The 24,824-nt window shown below is 41.4% G+C and overlaps 1 protein-coding gene across 3 annotated transcripts in view; it reads right to left on the bottom strand.

The window, feature by feature from the left end:
* The window catches only part of LOC117402050 (noelin-2), a 110,828-nt gene that overhangs the window by 7,379 nt on the left and 78,625 nt on the right, over nucleotides 1-24,824 (bottom strand). For all 3 annotated transcript variants that reach the window (XM_059008061.1, XM_059008062.1, XM_059008060.1), the window contains exons 2-5: nucleotides 23,157-23,306; nucleotides 12,717-12,872; nucleotides 5,356-5,575; nucleotides 1,349-1,455 (exon numbers count right to left, since the gene is read on the bottom strand). In XM_059008061.1, coding sequence (XP_058864044.1) covers nucleotides 1,349-1,455; nucleotides 5,356-5,575; nucleotides 12,717-12,872; nucleotides 23,157-23,306 — 633 coding nt within the window. The remainder of the gene's footprint in view (nucleotides 1-1,348; nucleotides 1,456-5,355; nucleotides 5,576-12,716; nucleotides 12,873-23,156; nucleotides 23,307-24,824) is intronic.

Below are 24,824 nucleotides of genomic sequence, written 5' to 3'. Positions count from 1 at the left end.
ATGAATGTATTTTTGCACCAAATATGTCAGTGCATTTTTTGGCATACTTATCAGCTTTCTATTTAGCTTACAGTGACCTTCTGTACTTTATGGTGGGCTGTCCAATGGATGCTCCCTCCAGTCCAAGGCAGGCTTGAAGTATGGAGACTGAACTGCTCACTCACCCCCTAAGAGAAAATGTGCTCCCTCCAGTCCAGGGCAGACGATGCATGGAGACTGAACTGCTCACTCACCCCCTAAGAGTAAGGGTGCTCCCTCCAGTCCAGGGCAGACGAGGCATGGAGACTGAACTGCTCCCTCCCTTACGCCCCTAAGAGAAAGGATGCTCCCTCCAGTCCAGGGCATGTGGGGAAAGCTCATGCTGTCTGTCCCTGACAACTCACTGCTCTGTGGATAAATCTTGAGAACCACCCTTTCTCTCTCACGCCTACAGAGCTGCCAAGCCAGCAAGAGCACAGCGATTCAAAACAGCTAAATGCAATGCATTAGGCAAACTAGATGGAAACCGCAGGCAAACTACCTCACCAGACAAAGCAAAAATAAATAAATAGTATTGATAATAATAATACTTCTTACAGAACTCTTTGAAGTGCTAATGGCATCCCTGTACTGTGTGTCATTAAATAAGTAAACGATTGAGTGCTGCAGCTGGAAAAAGCTTTTAAAAAGCATGTGACTCTATGTATTCATTGCCTTCAACATGTCCGATGTGGTTGCTGGTTTAATAAAGGTCTGTGGACGGAGTGCCCCTGCCTTATTTGGATTGCTCGGGGCTCGCTGTGATGGCAGCGCTGGTAATTAGAGTGATCATTGGTGCAGACTGTGTAAAAACAAGTCATTAATCCGCGGGCTGGAGCGATCGATTCATCAGTCTGAGAGGTTTGCCACGCTGCACCTTAATGAGAACATAGGGAAGTCGTTAGAGGAAGCTGCTGTCACATTTTGGTATGTTTAAAATACCTTTGTCAAGTGTGTTTGAAAACAAACAGTGGAGGTACTTATAGGCTTTTGATACCATGGTAACTACACTCACTTATCTATATTTAAATATATTAATGTGTTTGTAATGTGTGTTATAAATTACATAGTCATATACTACACACACACACACACACACACACACACACATATACCAGTAGCATTCGAGTTAAGGTGGGAGAAAGCAGTAACCATGGAATTATGGGTAATTAAGATAAGCAAATTTCAGCATTACAAGAGCAAATCAAATTGCATGAAAGTCACAAAAGGCTTCTACATTTCACAGCGTTTTAAAAGTCAGAGCACAGCAACTGCAGGAGTCTTTTGCCGTTTGGGGCTCACAACAGGGCAATGGTCTCTGTTTCCTTACCCGGGTATCTGCACTGGGACTCATGGTGTCAGTCATCCACGATCCGAATCTGGACCCCGACGCTCGGATAGTAATGGGATTACTGACCCCTGTGAGCTTCCCACAGCCTGAGCAAAGAAAAACGAGACAAAACAACGATTAGTATAAAGAACACAGGTGATCAAAACACTGCTGCTGCTGTGGCATACAGAGGCTTTGGTGGTCCAGTGGTTAGAGAAAGGGGCTTGTTACCAGGAGGTTCCCAGTTCAATCCCAGCTCGGCCACTGACTCACTGTGTGTGACCCTGAGCAAGTCACTTAACCTCCTTGTGCTCCGTCCTTCGGATGAGACGTAAAACCTATTGTAAGTGACTCTGCAGTCTCACCCCTTAGTCTCTGTAAGTCGCTTTGGATACAAAATGACTAATTAATAATACTAATTAAAGAAACCCGTTATAGATAGCATGTGATGTAGGGTGCTGTACGATACAAGCTGAGCTCTACTCCACAAGAGGCCAGAACACCTACAGGGTTGCTGGCTTTGAGTGGGTGAAAACGAGCTTCTTACACAGCACCCCCGTGCTGTATGTTTTGCAATAGAGAGTTAATTAAGAATGATTCAAGAATTCAGCTAATTAAAATGTGGCAGAATTTGCAGTTCCAAACAAGCCCTCTGATGCAAACATATTTCAGATGGCTGTATCACAGCAAAGTCATCTTAACGAATGTGTTCTTGTTGTTTGTTTAGAACGACTTTGTATACAGTTTTCTGTTTCAGGCATCACATCCCATGACTAAGACTGGGTCACAGATTTCAAAATAAATACAGCAAACATTTTCCTTATTTTAAGATATCTCAAATCCTTTCCAGAGATCTCTAATTATTTTAAGATATCTTAACATGCCATTTCAGACATCTCTAAATGATCATTTGGCATGCCATAGCTACACTGCATTTAGGAACCTGGCAGCCGGTTTAGTTTGCTTCCAGTAAATTACTGAACACACTGCAGTCAGCTGCATGATTTCTTTAAAATGTCTTCAACACCAGCTGCATTAAAAATCAAAAATATTTCTGCTAAAGATTGCTGTGACCGGTACAAGAAGGGGACATTTCACATGTCTGTTGTTATTTTTACATTTTATTTGTGTTTTTATTTTGTTTCATAATTTCGTAATGGTGAAAAAAAGAAAGTGAAATATTCTACAATTTAGCATTTATTGTTTTTCAGGTAAGCATTTAAATATTTAGGAGCGTGTGTTGTATAATATACATTTTGAATGTGACAATGCTATTATTTTCTACTTTAATAAATGTTACGTTTAATCTTGAAATATCTTAACCGTGAAATACCATGAAAAAAACACAGTCCAACCCATGACTTAAAAAGTCCAAATGTGTCTTATGAATTATTTTCTACAACCACTAGGGGCAGAGTGTTGCAGGGGGGACAGGTTCATGGTTACACTCTGGTGTACCAGCTGAACTTAGAGAGAAGACACATTTGAGAAGCCCTTTGTGTTCAAAAGGGTGGTTTAAACTCCTGAGTTTAACAAAAATCACAGGGATGTGATGAACGAAGCACGAAATCATATCCAAAGGGATTCTCAACAAGAAGAACAATACACATGATATTTTGACCCGTGTCATGTGACAAAAATACACTCCGCGCCTGATTGTGAAAGGGTTAATTCACCTCTGTATTTTCTCTTACGTCTGGAGAAGTTTTGAACTGCCTCCAGCTTGTTTTTAACACCTGTGATGTTGGCTGCATGTTGTTTTCATCCCAAAGTAGCCATTTGACCGCATAGTGAAAACAGAGATTTGCTGCACTTGAATAATTTATTGGCTGAAACCTTTGGCAACGATGTGCTGAGCCAGCCACTGTAAAATCCTCAAAGGAGCCATTGTCATTGAGGCGTGCACTCAAAGTCAATGGAAAACGGGACTCACCCTCAGTTTCATTTAGCCTGTTTCCCCACAAGACCCCGCAAGCTGTTTAAAATTGCACAACAGCACAAACACAAGAGCTGTTTCAGCGACAGCTTTATCACGAAGCTTCGCGATAAGAAGGTGACTTCTCCATACACCTCAACAAAATGTAAAGACACTATCACAGGGGGAGTCGCACAATCTCTACTGAATGTAATATACTGTTTTCTATGAGCTAAAAGCTAGCATAAATAATAAAATAATAACTGCATCATCCGTTTTTTAAAGGATTAATAAAAGAAACTGGGGATGACAATAAAGCAAAAGGTCAATCAAAGCCATCCTACATCTTATAAATATTGTGGCATAGCGGTTATTACAAAGATCTTTCAATGAGATTCCTAGTTGACGTACACAACTCTGTCCATTTCTTTAATACCAGCTCAAGCTGACTACTAAATATACAGCTCTGGCCAAAAGTTTTGCATCACCCTATAGAATGAACTCATTCTCCTTCATAAAGTCGAATGAAACCTGCTGAATAATGTTACGTTAACATATTGCATTGCATACCGCTTTGTCCATGTACTTGAAGAAAAAACTATCAAATTGAAAAATGTGACATTTCGAAATCTAACATGAAATACTGTACTACTATTATGGCATCCAGTAGACTTTTTGCGATATCATTTTGTAGTTTCTTTGATTACATAATCTTAAATAAAAGATCTCAATTATGTTCATATATATATATATATATATATATATATATATATATATATATATATATATATATATATATATATATATAAATTATGCCTCAATCCTAAAATTCTCAGTGATGCAGAACTTTTGTCCATAGCTGTATATCGCAGGGTGACCGCTGTGGCATTTTTGGCTCACTAGAGGGCGGTCCCCCCCTCTATTGGCTCTGGGCCGGTGGACTGTGCTGCAGCTGTGATATCTACAATGCAGGCATCCAAACATCACAGCATTATTGCTGCACTGTTTTTAGGGTAGCATCCTCCCAGGCTCCCAGGTGAGAACATAAGCCAGTGGGGGAGGGCATATTGTGCTGATCTTAAGACATTAGCAGAATGATGTCACCGTCCGTCTCTGGATCTTCCAAATGAAAAGTTCCTTCAGGGCCGACGGCTCTTCTTTGCTCCAAGATTGACAAGTCGGACATCATTAGCGTCAGCCCAGCCAAGATCTAAACCAGATTAGGTCCTGCTTTCATTTAAACGAGGTTTGTTATCATGGAACGTTTTGCACAAATGGAGTTTGAAAAATAAACGTAGCCAGTCCCACTCGTGACAAGTTGCTGATATCGGCTGGGGACCCACAGGGAGCTCTGCATTGCTCTGCTGTAGAAGAGGGGAGGAAAGTCCTCTGGGGCTACAGTCATCACCTCACCATGCTTCAGTAATCACAACTGGTCAGGCACCCAACGAGTCCAGGCCTCTATATTTCTGTAGCTTGTTAGCATCTGTTTCTAAGGTTCTGCAGATAAAAATGGGAGGTTGGCTTCACAGTGGAAACAGAGGTCGCCCACGGATCTTTGGTCCTCCTGATCGGTAAGTGCCTTAACCGCTGTGCAAAAGGGCCAGGTTCGTCTGCATTCATGGTTATAGAGCTTTAAATCTCACAGACACGCTGTGACAGCAAAGCACAACGCTGACTGTACTGTTTAATCAGAAAAATTAAAAATGTTCACAGGGGCACACAATACGAACATTTTTGGTCCGGTAGCCTATTAGTTGCCCAACTCGACTTGTTAAGTTCTTGTTTTACATGAGGTCACTGTGGGTGAGAGACAGAGCAAGTGCAAAAGATCAAGAAAACGTTGGGCAGTATTTTCAAAGAGTTTCCTCCGTTCTTTAATTAACTTTAAATAAGGAGAGAAAATGTTACAAAATGAAAACACATAGAGAGCGCTTAAGAGGACTTGAAATATATAACTTAGTTGTGTGGTTCTAGTCTTGCAAAATAAACACTTAAAAAAATACTTAAACACTGGAGTAAACCCTTTAAAAATACATCCCACTTCAACATTACAACACTAGTTTCTGCTCAGGCTGTGAAGACGGCTCACCCAGTTTCTGCATGCAGGCGTGGAGCCTCTCCTCCAGCATCATGACTCTCTGCTGCAGCTCCTCATAGTCGTAGGCTCCCATCTCCTCCTGGATGGCCAGCAGGATGAGCGACAGGTTCCTCACATCCTCCTTCAGCTGCACGATCATCCGAACGTCCGACCTGTACTGCTCCAGCACCGGCAGCAGGGGGAGCATCTGGTCCACCTTCACCTTGAGATCCTGAAACACAAAGACACATGGGGACTGAGTGTTGTTTGGGATAGAAAAAGGGCTTCATACTAGGAGATGTCTGGTTCAAATCCCGGCTAAGCCACTGACTCACTGTGTGTGACCCCGAGCAAGTCACTTAACCTCCTTGTGCTCTGCCCTATGGATGAGACGTAGAAACAAGGTCCTATTGGAAGTGACTCTGCAGCAGCAGTAAGTTATTTCACTGTTATTACCAATTATTGTTCTAATTAAGTAATTTAGGGCACAGTTGGAACAAAAACCAGGAGGGACACAAGCCCTCCAGGACCAGGATTGGACACCCCTGTCCTAGATTCTTAGTTTTCATTCTGTGGACAAATGTGGACTATTCTGTAGGGATTGCCAAAGGTTAAAAAAAAAAGTACGTCCTTATAAAAGTTTACCAGGATAAACCCTTATAAAAGTTTATTATTACACAGTACTTTAACCCTGCTTTTCCTGTGTATTTACCATAGTTTCCCCAGGTTTGCCATGTTTATTAATATGCTTTACCATACCTCACTATTCTTTACCATACCTATGCTTTTTTGCACTTTGCTTCACTTTTACCATGGTAAACTTTTCTAAGGGAGTTTCCCCATGCTTTTCCCAATGCACTGGGTTTTATCGTGCTTTGTTTTGTTTATTGCCTTTGCAATGCATTACTACTTTCTGCTGTGATTGTGGCTATAGTAGGGTGGCAGCCCAGTGTCCCAATATCCATAGACCTTTTCCGGTCTCCTTTCAGAGCAGGCTGAATATTCAACGGGAGAGCTTGCCAACCCTGTACTAGGGTTCTGTTCCCTTTGTGTCTTGTGTCTTGCCACTGATTTTTCCCTCAGTCTTACAGCTGGACAATGTCACTCTGCATCACGTCTATGCGAGGAAGCACACGCTCAACACCAGCAATTAAATGTAATTAAGGTGATGTGCCCAAGACTGAAAAATCGCCTGGAAACCTAACGATGGAGCTCAGCAGCCAACTGCCCAGGGAGCATTTAAAAAAAACGGGTCTTAAAATAGTGCAAATGCAAAATGTGTTTAAAGGTCATGGCAGAGGAGCTAGAACCACCATACTATGAATCCGTTTCAATATCTCCAAAAGCCTGCAGTAGTATTTCCTAAATAAAAGCACATATCACTTACTGAGCATTAATACAGAGTGCAGAGAAGACAGGCAGGCATATGCATCCTCTGCAGGAGATGAAAAGGGTATAGCTACGGCACATTGGCTCATAAGATAAGAACGTTCTAAAATATTCATACAGTATATAACTGTATAGGGGTCTGCATCCTACAGATGTTCTACTGAAAGGCTGCAATAGAAGGTAAGTAATGCTACAGTGTTCTGTTCCTCTCTTTATGGTTCTTGGAACAGGGTGGAGGCTGGGGGTGAACTGGCGACCCCGCGCACCGCAAGCGAGCTTCTTAACCACTGTGCAAAAGAACCGAGCTCGTCTGCATCCGCGGTTATAGCGGTTTAACTCTCCTCTCGCTTCCAATCTGAGGCCAGTATATTCATTTTAATGCTGGTAGAGCAGAATAAACCAGACACTTAAGGAAAAGTAATATGCACACAGGTGCTTCTGCCAACTGCTGATGCTGCAAGATTTTCAACTGAAGCACAGTAGCACAAGGTGTAATCTGATTTCTTATCAATATTCCAGTCTTTTAAAAAGTAATACCTTAATATAAAAAAAAGTTACTCGAAAATGTAATCTGATTACAAGTAATTAGTTACTTTATCAACCCTCACCCTGATCCACCTTGTGTACAGCCTTGCTGTGTATGATCACAACATTGGCGCATTGGCTTGATACTAAATGGGGTTTGCCTCTATTGTAAAAGGCTTATAAAATGCATTTATTCACCATAACAGTGCTGTAGTACAATTCTTGGACACACTTCTAAAATACATGTGCAATGACTACACTGTAGCTACACTGGACTTTTGTTATAGGTTAATGTACCTGTATTGTGAAGTGCATCCAAACTCTTCATGTCAAAGCTTGCTATGGTCTACAGAGGATATAGAGCATGTACAGCATTGGACACTCACTAGTGCTGAATTTAGAAATACTAAACAAGGCTTAATAAATGACAATCGTGCCTTTCTTGAATGCCTTCAAAAACATCTCCAGGTTGTAGCTGGTGCAGCCTCATTTTGAAAGGCTATGAAGTGTCCTCTAATGAACTGGCTCCGATTAAGACTTTATTCTCATGTCAGGCAGGTGCGATATTGTGCCGTGTGTATTCAGCTCTCTCCTCTCTGTCACATTAAGGTTGATCCCAAGTATTCCGCAGCATCAGGCATCTGCAACATTAATGAGCAAGCGATTCGTGCTTTTATAAGCGCTTTCCTGCACAGGGCTACACAATAGGAATAGTTTGATGGAGCGCAAACACTTGTCTTTTCGTGGAGTGATTATCTATTTTTTGCAGCTCCTCTTGGCAAGCCTTGCTCCTGATTCTGCATCCGTGTGTCAGCTAAAAAGACAAGACACTGAGGTCTATATTGTTAGAGAAATAAAGAGCGCTGTGCTGTGCTGTGCTGTAGGTGAGACTTTTCAATTAAACCAAGGCAGTGAAAAGAAATGTTTACGGTGCAGTGACGGTCAAACCGTTCATCATTGAATTGTAGAGAACCTTTCTTTAGTATTACTGCAAACAGAATACCACCACTGAATGTTTTATAGTTATGGATGAATTAAACCAAGGTCCTGTCTTATTTCTAAAAATAGTCTAAAAACTGGCCTAAAGAAATAACATTATAGGGAGGGCTGTATTTTTTTTTTTTTTTTTTTTTTTTACGGATTTCACATTTTCCGTGAAATGTACCTGTTGCTGTGCAATATGTAGTTCCTCATGAAAATTGAAAGAATAGTGTAAATATACAGATTTTTCATCAATTAAAAATGAATAAGGTTAACATTTGCCATCTGTGTGAAGAGGAGTCTCCTTCAGCAACATGACTAGGTAACCCATTCCATCCCCTCACCACTCTCTGTGTGAAGAAGAGTCTCCTTCAGCAACATGACTAGGTAACCCATTCCACACCCTCACCACTCTCTGTGTGAAGAAGAGTCTCCTTCAGCAACATGACTAGGTAACCCATTCCATCCCCTCACCACTCTCTGCGTGAAGAAGAGTCTCCTTCAGCAACATGACTAGGTAACCCATTCCATCCCCTCACCACTCTCTGTGTGAAGAAGAGTCTCCTTCAGCAACATGACTAGGTAACCCATTCCACACCCTCACCACTCTCTTACCTAGTGATGTTGCTGAAGAGTCTCCTTCAGCAACATGACTAGGTAACCCATTCCATCCCCTCACCACTCTCTGTGTGAAGAAGAGTCTCCTTCAGCAACATGACTAGGTAACCCATTCCATCCCCTCACCACTCTCTGTGTGAAGAAGAGTCTCCTTCAGCAACATGACTAGGTAACCCATTCCATCCCCTCACCACTCTCTGTGTGAAGAAGAGTCTCCTTCAGCAACATGACTAGGTAACCCATTCCATTCCCTCACCACTCTCTGTGTGAAGAAGAGTCTCCTTCAGCAACATGACTAGGTAACCCATTCCATCCCCTCACCACTCTCTGTGTGAAGAAGAGTCTCCTTCAGCAACATGACTAGGTAACCCATTCCATTCCCTCACCACTCTCTGTGTGAAGAAGAGTCTCCTTCAGCAACATGACTAGGTAACCCATTCCATCCCCTCACCACTCGCTGTGTGAAGAAGAGTCTCCTTCAGCAACATGACTAGGTAACCCATTCCATCCCCTCACCACGCTCTGTGTGAAGACGTGTATCCTACTCTCTGTCCTTAGTTTAGCATCTTAGAAAACTTTGAAAAGCATGGTAAAAGATGGTAAATAGCCATGTTAAAACTGCAAAATTGCCGTGCATATTTACTGTGGTAATCTTTTATAAGGATAAATAAAGAACTACACAGCAGTGTCATTTGACTAAGACTCCAAGTCACATCATGATACTGTCCCTGTCTGTGAAGTAAATGGAGGTTTTTGATGATTCCATTCATGCAACCAAAAAGAAAAAAAAGCAGAAGAAGAGAGTAGCCAGTATAACAGGGTCAAGAAAACGGATTTAAAAATCATTCGCAGAACAAAGGGGAGCATCGCTATTCAGTTTTCACTGTCCAGCTTGTCAAGTCTTCATATTAGGGGCATCTAAAAGGCACACTTTTAAAAGGCACACATTGAGATAATAATAATAATAATAATAATGAAATGCTCCTGCCTTTCGTGAGCTTTAGTCCCATTTTCCAAGTCATTGTGAAGCTGAATTAATCTAGTTTTACATGTATCATACAGTATGATCGTCTTTTAGATTGAGGATTCACCCGCTTTGCACCGTGGGTCAAGGAAATGTGCAGCTGCAACAAGAAAGAGACAAACAGCCTCCCCCTGCTCTGTGCTGCTGGAGCAGTGGAAGAGAAAGAAAAGCTCTTATATTCTCTTAACAGCCTCCCCCTGCTCTGTGCTGCTGGAGCAGTGGAAGAGAAAGAAAAGCTCTTATATTCTCTTAACAGCCTCCCCCTGCTCTGTGCTGCTGGAGCAGAGAAAGGGGTCTCTTATATTCTCTTAACAGCCTCCACCTGCTCTGTGCTGCTGGAGCAGAGAAAGAGAAAGGGAGGCTCTTATACTCTCTGAACAGCCTCCCTCTGCTCTGTGCTGCTGGAGCAGAGAAAGAGAAAGAAAAGCTCTTATATTCTCTTAACAGCCTCCCCCTGCTCTGTGCTGCTGGAGCAGAGAAAGAGAAAGGGAAGCTCTTATATTCTCTTAACAGCCTCCCCCTGCTCTGTGCTGCTGGAGCAGAGAAAGAGAAAGGGAAGCTCTTATATTCTCTTAACAGCCTCCCCCTGCTCTGTGCTGCTGGAAAGAGAAAGGGGGGCTCTTATATTCTCTTAACAGCCTCCCCCCTGCTCTGTGCTGGTAGAGCAGAGAAAGAGAAAGGGAAACTCTTATACTCTCTGAACAGCCTCCCTCTGCTCTGTGCTGGTGGAGCAGAGAAAGAGAAAGGGGGGCTCTTATATTCTCTTTACAGCCTCCCTCTGCTTCAGGTCTTCACCAATGATACCAAGAAGCTGCCTAACAATGCTTACTTTGCTTTGCCATGCCTTCACTACCCTTTATTACACTTTGCTTTTACTCTGGTGCATTCTTATAGGGGGATTTGTTTCTGTTATAAAACCCAGTTCTGCCCCTTCAGCACTTTAACTTCTGACCTTCCTTGCAGACAGTCTGAGGAGGCGAGAAAGAATGTCTGGAAAGAAACAGGGACAGTGTGTTTTTGACAGCCCGGAGTGTGAAGCAGTGGCTTTTATTTTTAATCTGCACTTCAAGACTCCAGGAGCATTCAATCTTCCCCTGTCCCCTTTATCCATGCGCCAGGCTTGATTTATGGCTTAATTTTAATTATCCACCAAAATGCAATTATAAAAAGGTTCTCGGTTAAGACAAAGAGTCTTATTCCAGACGCTCGTTTGATCACCTTCATTATAAAATGGAGAAAAAGCTACAACCAACTTTTTTTTTCCATTACTGGTATTGCATATGGTTTGGAAGTCGTGCCTTAGAGTGATTACATATAATAGTACTGTAGAAGAATGACAATCAATCAATCAATCAATCAACCTACCAACCAATCAATCAATCTTTATTTTATATAGTGCCTTTCATAGTGGACCACCATCACAAAGCGCTTTACAAGATGCAGTAACAACAAGAAAATCCATAATCCATTAAGTACAGTGGAAAGTGCATAATACATGATAGTAGCATAATACATGAAACAGTAGCAGCAACACAGCAGCTAATCACAGACATCAGGGTTAAAGAGCATGGAAAGCAAGAGAGAACAGGTGGGTCTTGAGAGTTGATTTAAAGTGAGTGACGGTGGGAGCATCACGCACCAAAGCTGGGAGAGAGTTCCAAAGAGTCGGAGCTATGAAGCTAAACGAGCGTTCTCTCCAAGTGTGGTGCACTTATGCTTGGGGATAACAAGCAGTCCAGAGTTGGAGGACCTCAGCTTGCGGGCAAGGACATAGCGGGTCAGCAGGCTGAGGAGGTACTCGGGACCTGTGTGATGAAGGGCATTGTAGGTGAGCAGGAGAGTTTGAACTTTAGAACTTTAGAGGTAGCCAGTGCAGCTGGGCAAGACGGGGGTTGATGTGATCACGTTTTTTACATCTGGTAAGGACCCTGGCAGCGGCATTCTGGACTAGCTGCAGTTGGTTTATGGTGCATGCCAGGAGATCACCATATAGAGAGTTGCAGTAGTCGAGTCGAGAGGAGACAAATGCATGACAAAGTGTCGTGGCTTAGAGTGATTACATAAAATGGTACTGTAGAAGGATATATAGACCTGTGACAGAGAGCGAATGAATCCGAGTCAACAATCTCGCTCCCGATCTGTGAGAGCGCGGTATAATCGGATTTGTCATCACATGGTTTACCCTTCAAACCAAGCTCCACCTTCACAACCATCTAACTAGCAGATTCACCCAGCGCCTGCATTTAATTAGAGTACAGCGACACCACACAAAAGAGCAATTCAAGTATACTGTGGAGGGTTATTCAGTGTAATTGTCTGATGCACTTGGCTAGGTAAATCGTTTAGGATGAGGACAAGGTTCGCTTTGCAAACAGGGAGAAGTCAGACAGCAGTGTGACACTGTTGCTGTGCTATCCACCTGATGTGCTTCCGAGTTAATTCATGATTGACCTTTTCCATGTGTGTTGGGGAGCTGTAACATAGGCAGAGGAAAGGTAATAACCAGGCTAATATGGAATGGCACTCATCTTGCTGAAGGAGCTACTTCTTTAGCTTACCTGGAACAGTCCTAGGTTGTGATCCTCCCTCTAATAAAGTCCATCATGCATCTTGAAACAGGGAGGTGCCACAGGGTGTCAGGGCAAAAGCTGGGTGTGAACTGGCGACCCCGCACACTGCAAGCGAGCACCTTAACCACAATGCAAAAGTCATCTGCATTCGTGGTTTCAGAGCCTTTAAACTTCATCTCACCGACCGGGGACAGAATCCGTAACGACAGTGCATCACACAACGCACAGAAGGTATGGTCAGTTTTAAGGGACACTCTTTGCCATACCTGAAAGGACTTGGGATTCAGAGGTTTCTGGCTGTCAGCTGCCACTTTCAACCTGCTGTCGAGCGCTTTCATCAGAGCCTCTGTGTTCTTCACGTACTGCAGATCCCGGTTTGTTCTCAAGTCAAGCACCTCCATAGACTGGGTGATATTCTGCACCTGGGAGGATAAAACAGAACATCCATTAGAGAATGTATAAACCCAAGCTTCATCACGATTCGATCAATGCTTCAGAAGATACTGTACAGCAAATGGTAAAAGATGCATGGTTATACGCATTCGCAAAATACTCTTCCTTAAGAAGAACATAAGAACATAAGAAAGTTTACAAACGAGAGGAGGCCATTCGGTCCATCTTGCTCGTTTGGTTGTTAGTAGCTTATTGATCCCAGAATCTCATCAAGCAGCTTCTTGAAGGATCCCAGGGTGTCAGCTTCAACAACATTACTGGGGAGTTGGTTCCAGACCCTCACAATTCTCTGTGTAAAAAAGTGCCTCCTATTTTCTGTTCTGAATGCCCTTTTATCTAATCTCCATTTGTGACCCCTGGTCCTTGTTTCTTTTTTCAGGTCGAAAAAGTCCCCTGGGTTGACATTGTCAATACCTTTTAGGATTTTGTTTAATTACGCATGACGTGTGAATGAAATTATCAAAACTATTGGGAATATGTTGAAAAATATATTTCTGTGATGTGGACGACAGCAAATACAGCAAGGAATCAGATTTTGAGTAGCTAGCTGAGGCTGAAAACAGAGCAACAGGCTGACTAATCACTCAGGAATGTTTAACTGAGCTCACAAAATAAAAGCCATAATAATCAATAACCGTTTAATGGATTGATTATTGCTCCATCACTGTAAACCCTACAGCAACCACAGCCCAACGGAAACTTCCGAAGATTTTCTTTCAGTTTAAAAAATATCTGTCTCGTAAAAGTTTATATATTGAAACCGCTCCAATTACTGTAGTGCTGCGACATGTTGCATTATGTTTGGATGCAATTGTATTTCCCAGTTGTGATGGAGACATGTTTGCTTTTCACATCAAACAATGCCATTCCAGCTCTGTGTTATTCCTTCTCCTTCGGAGATTGCAGTACTTACTGATCTTGTAAACACAAATTAAATGTCGCTTACATGACGGGAGCTTTGTTTTGCGAACATCCCCTGAGTTTTGACTTGTCATCACAAATGTCGCCAAACGAAAACTGATTAATGGTACCAATGATTTTGCCTTTTCTTTTCTGCTTTTATAGAGATAAATAAATAAATGATAAAATAATAAATGGATACAGAGTTATAAAAAGAATGCAATAAGGAAAGCCAAACCTGGATAATAACAGTGTTTAATGCAACTGATCGAAATTAAATGGTAAGTTATCGCACTAAGTGATTAACTTCTTCCACAATTAACAGTTTTCATGTATTTATTTATAACCCCATTGAGACCGAGGTCTCGAACACAAGATGACCAGCAACAGACAGCAGTAATTTCGCATCATTAAAATCAACAGCATCACTGTAAAAGACAACATCATACATTCAATCTAGGATCAGAAACATTCACACTATGATGATTCTTGGAACTGACTCATTAAGATACATGTAATCTTAGTGGTTGTTCTACGTTTGGGTTATTTATCTGATCATATCCCGGATACTCTGGTCCAGACTATTCCATGCCATAGGGGGCGCTGTGACTAAATGCTGATCAACCAAAACAGGACCTTTTCCAAGGCACTTGATAATTAAATGCAATACTAGATCATAATCTGTACTTTGTTATATTTACCGGTAACATCGAGCCTAGGTAACCTGGCAACAAAGCTATTACAGTTTTACACACAAAAGGTACCCAGTGCAATTGCCTTCTACAAATTCAGCGACATCCAGTTTGCAGAAGCCAGTAACTGGCAGTGATGGGTTTGAGGGTGGCATTCTAATACAAATCTTGCTGCTTCATTCATTAGTCATGATGTTTGTATGAAGAACCTACAGACATACACCTTCCTCTAAAAGGACGAGTGATTTATTGCAGTATTGTGATCTCCTCTAAAAAATAATAAACACTGAAGAATGCAAGCCCAGTTATAATATTACTAGTGTGGATAAACTGTAAGCAGCGTTGTGTATGAAACTCACATAGTGCAGAGCCTGTTTGCATTGTGTCTGGCTGCGTCTAACAGTGCTTGTAGCTCACAAACAACATAAAAGAAAGAGAAAAATGAGCTGAGCGACTGTAATGGGACTAGACATGCAGGCACAGCTGTCTTGAGACACGTTAAACCTCTTGACCAGTCAGGGAGAGCATTGATGCGACCTGGATTACGATACAGTGGACTCTCCCTAATCCAAATTAGCTGGGCTCAGACGCTGTTCACATTATGCCCTAATTTCAATCTGTCTAGTATTAGATACTTAGCGTCTCCTCGGATACCAGCAGGAAGCGGGGAGCGCACCCGTCCCAGGTCCGCAGTCTGGTCCCTTGCTCTTGCACCCTGTATCAGGAGCCTGTGCTTGTGCGTTTGCATAGCCAATCCTGAGCCACAGCGTGTCAGGTGATGTGAGCATGGGAGCCCTACCCCGTGTGGCACACACACACACCAAACCCCCTTTCTGTGCATGGAAAGTCCCTCTGATTGTGCACACACTTTATACACACATGATCACAAGTCCAATAGCGAGGCTCCGAGTGCAAGTGGTGATTTAATACAATAATCGTTGACAAAGGTAGTGCAGTGTAGTCCGGGTTTGATGCTGGCTTAGCGCGACATTCCGGATATTTAGCCGTCTAGAATAACAAATAACAACAGTTAAACAGATAAGACAACACCAAACACTCACGGTACTTCTGTACGTCCTTTACAGGTCTTTCCGTGACCGTAACAAAGGAACAGATTGTTTTGCCACATCCCCTGATATACCCTCAGTCACGTCCCCTTCGGTAGTGAGTGCAATCACGTATCCTCCAATCCATGACTGACGCATCGCCTACCGCAAGGCGATGATTTCTGGTATTGTGACTCCGCCCCCTTTCTGGATGGCCGGCTTCCAACTGACCCTGGAATGAACTGTCAAACCATCCAGTCCGGGGCACACTGTTCCTGTTATACCGCGCCCTCACAGGTCGGGAGGGAGATTGTTGACTCGGATTCATTCGCTCTCTGTCACAGTTACCCAACCACATTTGTGAAGCTGAATCATTGAGATGCTTTAAGACTTGACAACGTTTTCATATCAATCAGCTACTAGGAACTGGATGAGCATAGATGAGCCAAATGGCCCACTTGTGTTCTTTCATTTGTATTATGTTCGAAGAAAAAGAAAAAAAAAACAAAAAACAAAAACAGGGCAGGAGCATCAAAACATTAGCTGGGTCGAATCAGGTCTACTGTTCTCTGAACAACTTCCAATATTCATCACAACTGGATTCTGTAGATGTTAGTCAAAACATACATGCACGTAGAAACGTATCCACACTACCTAAACAATGCACTGTTCGTTTTCAACATGACCCTGCATCATTTCTGCATTGCAGACAGGGTAGCACGCCATTACATCAGCAAGGAGGCTGATAAAGAAGGAGCAGTCCAAAGGGACAGCTCAACTGCAGGAGAACGATTACAATTAACCTTTGACAAGATCATTACAGTCAGGTAATTGGAGGTCAATGGGCAGGATTTAACAGGTAATAGAATGAAGCTTTAACAAACTGTAATGATTGAAACTTGACTGAAAGGTTTAACTAGTGGAAATTGGTGTTTATTAGTAATCAATGCATCAGGATTGGTGGAGACACTAGGAGAAATATTCGTCTACTTGACTCTATTTCTTCTTATTATTTTTATTATGAACCCCTGCTTGTCTCGCTAGAACGGTTTCATGAATATCCAACTGTATTTAATCCAATAAAATGTTACTTAAAGTTCTGTGAAGAGCCCTTTATCTAGACAATATGTGAGGTCTCTTACCTATATTATTTCTATAATTTGTTTATCTAGCAGACGCCTTTATCAAAGGCAACTTACAGAGACTAGGGTGTGTGAACTATGCATCAGCTGCAGAGTCACTTACAACTATGTCTCACCCGAATGACGGAGCACAAGGAGGTTAAGTGACTTGCTCAGGGTCACACAGTGAGTCAGTGGCTGAGGTGGGATTTGAACCGGGGACCTCCTGCTTACAAGCCATTTTCTTTAACCACTGGACCACACAGCCTCAATTAAATTCGAGTTTTTCTCCCTTGCAACGCGCCTATTGGGGGGGGGGGGGGGGGGGGGTCATTATAAATAAAAAGCAAGGATGTATCTCTGTTGGAATCAGAAGCCCAGTACACAGATCTTAACTTCAGCTTTGCCTGTTTGCTGTCTTTATTAATCTGGCAGCAAAACAGGCCTATTTATTTAAATTAGTTAAAGCTTTGGGGAAATGTTCCATGTTCTACCACGCTGCAACGAGGTTAAAATCTGCTACCTGCCAATGGATCCAGCTGATTCTGAGATTATGCTTGTTGCTATGATTTCTTCGCAACATCCGGCGTAAATAGGTCAGAAAACTGGCGATCAGCAAATCGCAATGTTCCAAATGATGCCACGCCATAGCTGAGCAGATGCAGAGCTTGATCTTAGGCTGTACATTCTGGTTGTATAAACAGAATGATCATTCGTGGAGTGCTGTGGTTAAAAACTGATTTGTTCCCTTCGCGGGCTCATCCACGTTATTCAGCCATCCTCATTCGTGGAATAACAGCAGATCTCCAAGAACGCTCAGGGTGTATCCTTTACATAAGACCACAGGACTATCAAAATGATTCTGATTATGTCTAAAACAGAAAAGCGTGGTCAGCTTACAGTGGATAGGGCAAGGTTAAATCCTGGAGTGAAAGGAAATGTATCTGACAGAGAAAAAGCAGACAGGCTTGTACATATTACCCGCAGGTTTCAACGGTGTGCAAGTTAAAGGATCTCACAGACTCATCACTTAATAAGTTTGACCTCTTAGCCTAGAAGTTCCCAGCCCAGACTTAAAGTAATTAAGGACGTTCTTAACGAAGAGTACAAATCTCAGCACAGCCTTTCACCCATTCTTTATTCAGAAGAAAAAATAAATCCCTGTACATTTTTTCAACCCTCCGCTAGCTTTAATTCTAATCAATGAACTTGTTATTATTAAAAGATAACTGTTTGGGATTTATTTTCCCGGATATTCCTTTTAGTGTTCAGAGAGAATAAAAAAAATTAAAAATAAATAAAAAAATAGAGTTCTGAAGCGGGAGGCATTGCTTCATTAAAGTCATTCAAACTGTGGTCTTGTGAACAACTCCTACATATGGGGGGATGAATAATGTTTTAGTATGTTGAGGTTGGCCATGTCTGTAGATATCACTGTTATAATTGGGGGACACTAAATGGTGTAAGAACCTGGTCAGAAGTTTGGATTCTATATTTTGGTTTGTACTGCTTTGTACATTATTAAAGAATTCAACCCATTTGCCAAACATAAAAACCCCTCCGGAGTCTGTTTGTTATTTATAGTAAATCGCTGACAGCATTATCCAAGACACAATCACCATCTCATGGGCATCCATCCCAGTATTGCAGTGCTGCAGAGAGGGAGAGAGAGGGAGATGGTGCTGGGGGAGTCATTCAAGGCAAGCTTCTGCTAGACTCATTACTCACAGTCGGGTGGTCCTGATGTAACTCGGTGGACCCCTCTGGGAGTTCCTGATTTTACGGCCCCCTTCCCCCCCACGCAGCGCTAACAAGACCAGGCTAGAACTGTTCAGTGACGCACTGTGCAGAGGATCTGATAAGACTTCAGAAAAAAGTTACTTCAAAAGGATCAGGGGGCGATGATTATTTATTCACTCTCCTCACTCTGCTCAGTGCGATCTGTTTTATTTTTGTATTATGATGTAGGCTCGAGTTGTTGTTTTTTAACATTAAAGCATTTTTTTTTCATCAGCAGTGGAAGAATGCATGCCACCGGCTTTGCAAAGCATTGATTGATCTTCTAAAAACAGAAAAATTCAAGAGATTCCTGATATTCAAATGCATATTGCTGTACACATACTCCTGGTTACTATGGCTAGGATAACATTTGATTTATGGCACAGCTATTATTGGTTTTAAAGATGAACCAAACGACAAAATCTGGGATCAAACGTAATAATTTTAGAATTGCTAAAAAATAAGCAAAATCTTCTAATATAAATATCAGAGTTTGTGCTTTGGTATAAAGCTGATATGAAGACAGAGGGCCCTATATTCAAAAATAATGATTTGTGTGGCTAAGTGTGTAAATACACGTCTCAAAATAAGTGTGCACTTAATAATTTAATAAGGGTAATCTGCTTTGAAAAACTAAATCAATTTATTTTGAATATAGGAATTGTGCACCTAAATGAGAGCATGCACACTAATTAAGCACTTAAAGGAAATCATATAGTGTGCATTTGCACTTTGGCTGAACACAGCAATTTTTCCAATTGCGCACCTCGTTAGACGCTTAATTGCCCATTTTAAGCTCCTGTTTGTTTTGAACACAGGGCCCACCCCAAAATGCCATAATTAAAACTTAATTTAAAACAAAAAAAAGTGTGATTATCATATCAAGGGCATAGCTTGTGTTATAAATAACACCCTTGTATTTATTTATTTATTTATTTATTTTTTTGGTCTTGTAAGTGAATTCTTTGTCTACTGTATAAACCATACGGTGCTGTGCCATGCGCTGCCATTACAAATTCTGACCTCTAGTGGTGAAACAATGGAAATGTATTTTTGTTTATGATTGTAAGTCGCCCTGGATAAGGCCGTCTGCTAAGAAATAAATAATAATAATAATAATAATAATAATAATAATAATAATAATAATAATAACTGCTGTGCAAACCAGCCAGCACCCTGCCCTGCCACAATAGCAGGTTACATTCTAAAACTTGCGGCATGTTTTGGTACTGTTCCGAAAGTAATGAAGTAACCTTACTCTCTAACTTGTTAGCCCTAGTCCCACACCCTTGACTTATTCAGCTGATTTGGTGAATGAATTCCCTCCCCTCTCCAGTTATTGCAAACTCAAATGATTAGTTTCCCCTGGCTTTGCCTGTGCAGCTCAGTGCCAATCTCCAGTAAAATCTCTTCCGATCAAACATCGTTTCCATCTTTTATATCTTCTTTTCCCCCACTCCGGCGCTAATCAGTCCCATTTCCATCCCTCCAGAGGAGAGCCGCCTGGCAAAGTATATTGAAGCCACCCACGGGGGGGCAGGCCCCCGTATCAATCTTCCAGAATTGAGTGGTTCATTAAATGTCAGCCCCTTTGCTTCATGCCTGCCCTTGAGCAGCTGTTGTAACCTTTACCGGGCTGAGGGCTGGGATGTTTTGATCAATCTCTCCATCAGTCTCTGTCCGCAGCCTGTCTGACTCCCAGTAGCGGACATGACGTGAGATGCCTGCTGATTTGAACCAGCGTGGAGCTATTAAGAATTGCGCGGCACTAAAATGGACGATTGCGAACACGAGTCCTGCAAACTGTATGTCCTCGTTACAGCACAGCCTTGTTCATCACCATTATGGACACAAGTTAGCAATCCACTGGGATTGCATTGCAATAATGCTCTAGTTGTAATTCTCAAGAGCGATCAGGAAGTAATTTCCTATTCGAATATCGGAAAGGGGATCAGAGATGCATTGAGAACAATGTTATATTTCAAAGGTGGCAACATAACTTTTATCACGGGCCGTGTATCCAGAAAACTAGTTTAACCTAATGTGTATAACGCACACTACTAAAGAATAATCAGAGTTTAACCCCTAGCTGCAATATTATACATAGGCATATACATATAGGCAAATTCATTTAGAATTATGTTCATTTTATTTCGTACTGCACGATACACATCACAAACAAAAATATACAAAACAATTAAAAACAAAGCTATATACACACGAATTGCACAATAACACAAAGCAAATCAAATATATACTTGCTGAAGCTGTTTTTATTTTAGCTGACGAGTTGTTGTTCACTTGTAGCAGGTAGCAAAAAGCACAGGGCAGTGACGTCATTTCCCTAGCAACAAGCCTCCTATGTTGGGAATGGGTTCTTTCAATGCAGCTGGGTTTGTGCATTTGAGAAAGGAAGACTTGTGAAATTAGTTGGAGACAAGCCGATGAAAAGCAATTACCCTCTGCAGTACGAATTAAAATGGTGTGTTGCTTTTTAGGCAAAAAATTAGAAAAACCAAGTCAACACACTTAAAAAAAATATTTACGATATACTGAAGTCGGATTAATACACTGGGCCGCAGTCAGAAAATAAACGGGCCGCATCCGGCAGAAGCAAAAAAAAAACATTATTTGTGTACCTCTAAACCTAAGCCACTTTTTCAGGAAACCTGGTTCCAGGAGACCTAGTTTGAGGCAACTGCTGTTTCAAAACCAAGTCTCCCCTGGTGTGCAGCGCAGTGTCCTGAAACCTAGTCTCCTGAAACCAAGTTCCAAGCCACAAAGTGGCTTTGTGTTCCCTCAGCTTTAGTATTCTGGTGTTCGGTTTTAAACAACTTAAAATGTGCATATTATTAGGGCAGCAGTGTGGAGTAGTGGTTAAGGCTCTGGACTCTTAACTGGAGGGTCATGGGTTCAATCCCCGGTTGGGGACACTGCTGTTGTACCCTTGAGCAAGGTACTTTACCTAGATTGCTCCAGTAAAAACCCAAATGTATAAATGGGTAATTGTATGTAAAAATAATGTGATATCTTGTAACAATTGTAAGTCGCCATGGATAAGGGCATCTGCTAAGAAATAAATAATAATAATAATAATAATTATGCATACTTATAGTACTAATAATTTATGCATTAAGAACACTTTCATCTATTATTATCTACTATTAAAAAGCAAAAAAAAAGCCTAGAAATTTAAGGATTGAGACATATATATATGAACATAATTTAGATGTTTTATTTAACATTATGTTACCAAAGAAACTACAAAATGATATCACAAAAAGTCTACCAGAAGCCATAATTAGTAGTAGAGTACTTCATGCTAGGTTTAGAAATGTCACATTTTTTCAATTGTTGTCACAATATGGAAAACTACAAAGCGATATGCAATTCAATATGTCAACGTAACATTATTCAGCAGGTTTCATTCAACTTTATGAAGGAAAATGAGTTAATTCTACAGGGTGATGCAAAACTTTTGGCCACAGCTGTACTTTGACATGGCTGTTGAACAGGACGCGTTGCCTTGCAGAGTTTTACACTGATTGACAGCTTGTTTGTGATCTAGGGGATGTGAGCTGGACAGTAATTTCTCCCTCAGGAAGGCAAGGACATCGCTTATGTAATAATCACAGCGAGCTTGATCCCTAGATGAGTTTGTGATGTCATTACATCGGGGTGGGGGGCGGCATCGTTTGATGGTCACTGGTAATTGATTTAACTCTTTGATGCCTGCCATTTGTTTTCGGGGCTGCTGCTGACATGATTGTATAGGAGTAGACTACGGGGGGTTAAGGTATGTCAACATATGCTCAATGAATGCTTTGTGCATGATCCAGGGTCCCCAATTATATATTCCAACAACACAACGCGGAGATATATTTGCATGCCACATTTATATTTTATATTAAACCATGTAAAAAGCTCATTTACAACACTGCGGCAAGTTAGATCGTTTTTGTTTTTATTCCTGAGTTAATTAAGCGATGCCTGAAGAGATACTTGAAGCGACAACAAAAAAAAAAAATGAAAAGTCACTTTCAGGCAATCACTAGGTAGCTAATTGGAAAAACAATGCAAAATGTGAAAGCATGAAGACTCCAACGACAGCAGCACTGGTTTATCACTGCAGTGTGGAAATGACAATTTGACTGTGACAGTACAGCCCATTTACCTTAACGTTTTCAAATGTTTCAGGTGTCAGTATGTGTGGAGTGCAGCGGTGTGGAGTAGTGGTTAGGGCTCTGGACTCTTGACCGGAGGGTCGTGGGTTCGATCCCAGGTGGGGGACACTGCTGCTGTACCCTTGAGCAAGGTACTTTACCTAGATTGCTCCAGTAAAAACCCAACTGTATAAATGGGTAATTGTAGGTAAAAATAATGTGATATCTTGTAACAATTGTAAGTCGTCCTGGATAAGGTCGTCTGCTAAGAAATAAATAATAATAATAATAAAGTGTTTAAGTCAAACAAGGCGTCATGTAATCAATGTAATGTATCTGTAATATATACATAGATAGATAGATAGATAATTAAACAGTCTTGCTAATATTAATGGGACATCATTCCACCTGATACAAACTAATAATACAAAGACATTTCAGATGGTATTGAATGATCGTTCGTGGTATAAGCCCCGATATGTAAGGAAATATTCCTAAGGTCTTTCATTGCCACCTGGTTAAAACCATGCCGACGCTCCCAGGCGTTCTCACCTTCTCCATGAGCTGTCGGAGCTGCTTGCTGCGCGGGTCTCGCGTGCACACGCTCTGCGCGGGGGCCACCACCGTGCAAATACACTTCCCATCCGGGTCCTGTGCTGAGCTGTAGATCTGCCAGCCTTCCTCCGGGCTGGGGAACAGGGTCTGCAATACGCAGGGAGGGAGAGAGACTCGTCAACTACACAATCAGTCAATCAATCAATCAGTCAATCAGTCATTCGATCATTGCAACTGGGGTTTCCAAAGCACTGCTTCAAACCACCGCTGTGCGCGACAGCTATAGCCAAAAGTTTTGCATCGCCTGAAATTTTAGGGTTGAGATGTAATTTGTTTTTAAAAACGTAGATGAACATCATCTTTCATGTAATCAAAGAAATTATAAAATTATATTGCAAAGGTCTACCAGAAGCCAATATATATATATATATATATATATATATATATATATATATATATATATATATATATATATATATACCATCATCAAAAAGCCTAGAAGTACCTCCACTGTTTGTTTTCAAACACACTTTCCCTTGACAAAGTTATGTTAAACACACCGAAATGTTGGAAAGTTGGCTCTTTTGTGAAAAAAAAACCTTTCAGATAGATAGATAAATAAATAAATAGATGGAGCTAGATAGATAGATACTAACTAAATTGCTTTATTAATGTGACTTGTGTTCATGATAAATCAAATTAAAACCACAATGTCACTGTGTGCCCACAAATGAATTACATTAAGAATAGGTTATGCTGGATTGCATGCTTTATTAAATGGAAACCAATGTCCGATATAGTGGACAAAGTCAATGGGCCAGGTCTCCAAGGGCAGTATCGAAGGAGTTGATAATGTCTCCATCCCTCTGGGCGCAGTAGAGTTAAACAATCGAAAGAGAAACGCTTCCCTTCTCCTGCTCATAAAGAACCTCATTCCAATCTAATTAGAGATGCTGCATTGTCCCTCCACACATAATTCAAGCCAGCAGCTTCCTCATGTAGGGTGTTTAAATATTTATGGGCTTTATTCAACGACTGAAGCACAGAGACATCCATCTTCATCTGGCAATTCAAATTCAGCAACACTTACAGCTTGGTGGACCAAAACAAAGAAAAGGGGGTCCTTTGAAAGTAACGAACAGTACTCACTGTGCTTCCTGCTGTTAGCTTGGGAGTTGTGCAAATTGTCTTTATGACAGCAGCTTAAATTCAGCTGGGCAAATTCATTGCTTTATTTTTATTTTTTGATAGACAACTTTCCAAAATGTAACTGCATGGCCCGCCATATTAAAATACAGCTACAGCCAAAGGCTTTGCATCACACTATAGAATTAATTAATTTTGCTTCATACATAAGAACATAAAGTTTACAAACGAGAGGAGGCCATTCGGCCCATCTTGCTCCTTTGGTTGTTAGTAGCTTATTGATCCCAGGATCTCATCAAGCAGCTTCTTGAAGGATCCCAGGGTGTCAGCTTCAACAACATTACTGGGGAGTTGGTTCCAGACCCTCAAAATTCTCTGTGTAAAAAAGTGCCTCCTATTTTCTGTTCTGAATGCCCCTTTATCTAATCTCCATTTGTGACCCCTGGTCCTTGTTTCTTTTTTCAGTCGAATGAAACCTGCTGAATAATGTTATGTTAACATATTGAATTACATACCATT

This window comes from Acipenser ruthenus, chromosome 36, assembly GCF_902713425.1.
Source record: "Acipenser ruthenus chromosome 36, fAciRut3.2 maternal haplotype, whole genome shotgun sequence".
Lineage (NCBI taxonomy): Eukaryota > Metazoa > Chordata > Actinopteri > Acipenseriformes > Acipenseridae > Acipenser > Acipenser ruthenus.
This window is presented reverse-complemented; position numbering and strand designations above follow the sequence as displayed.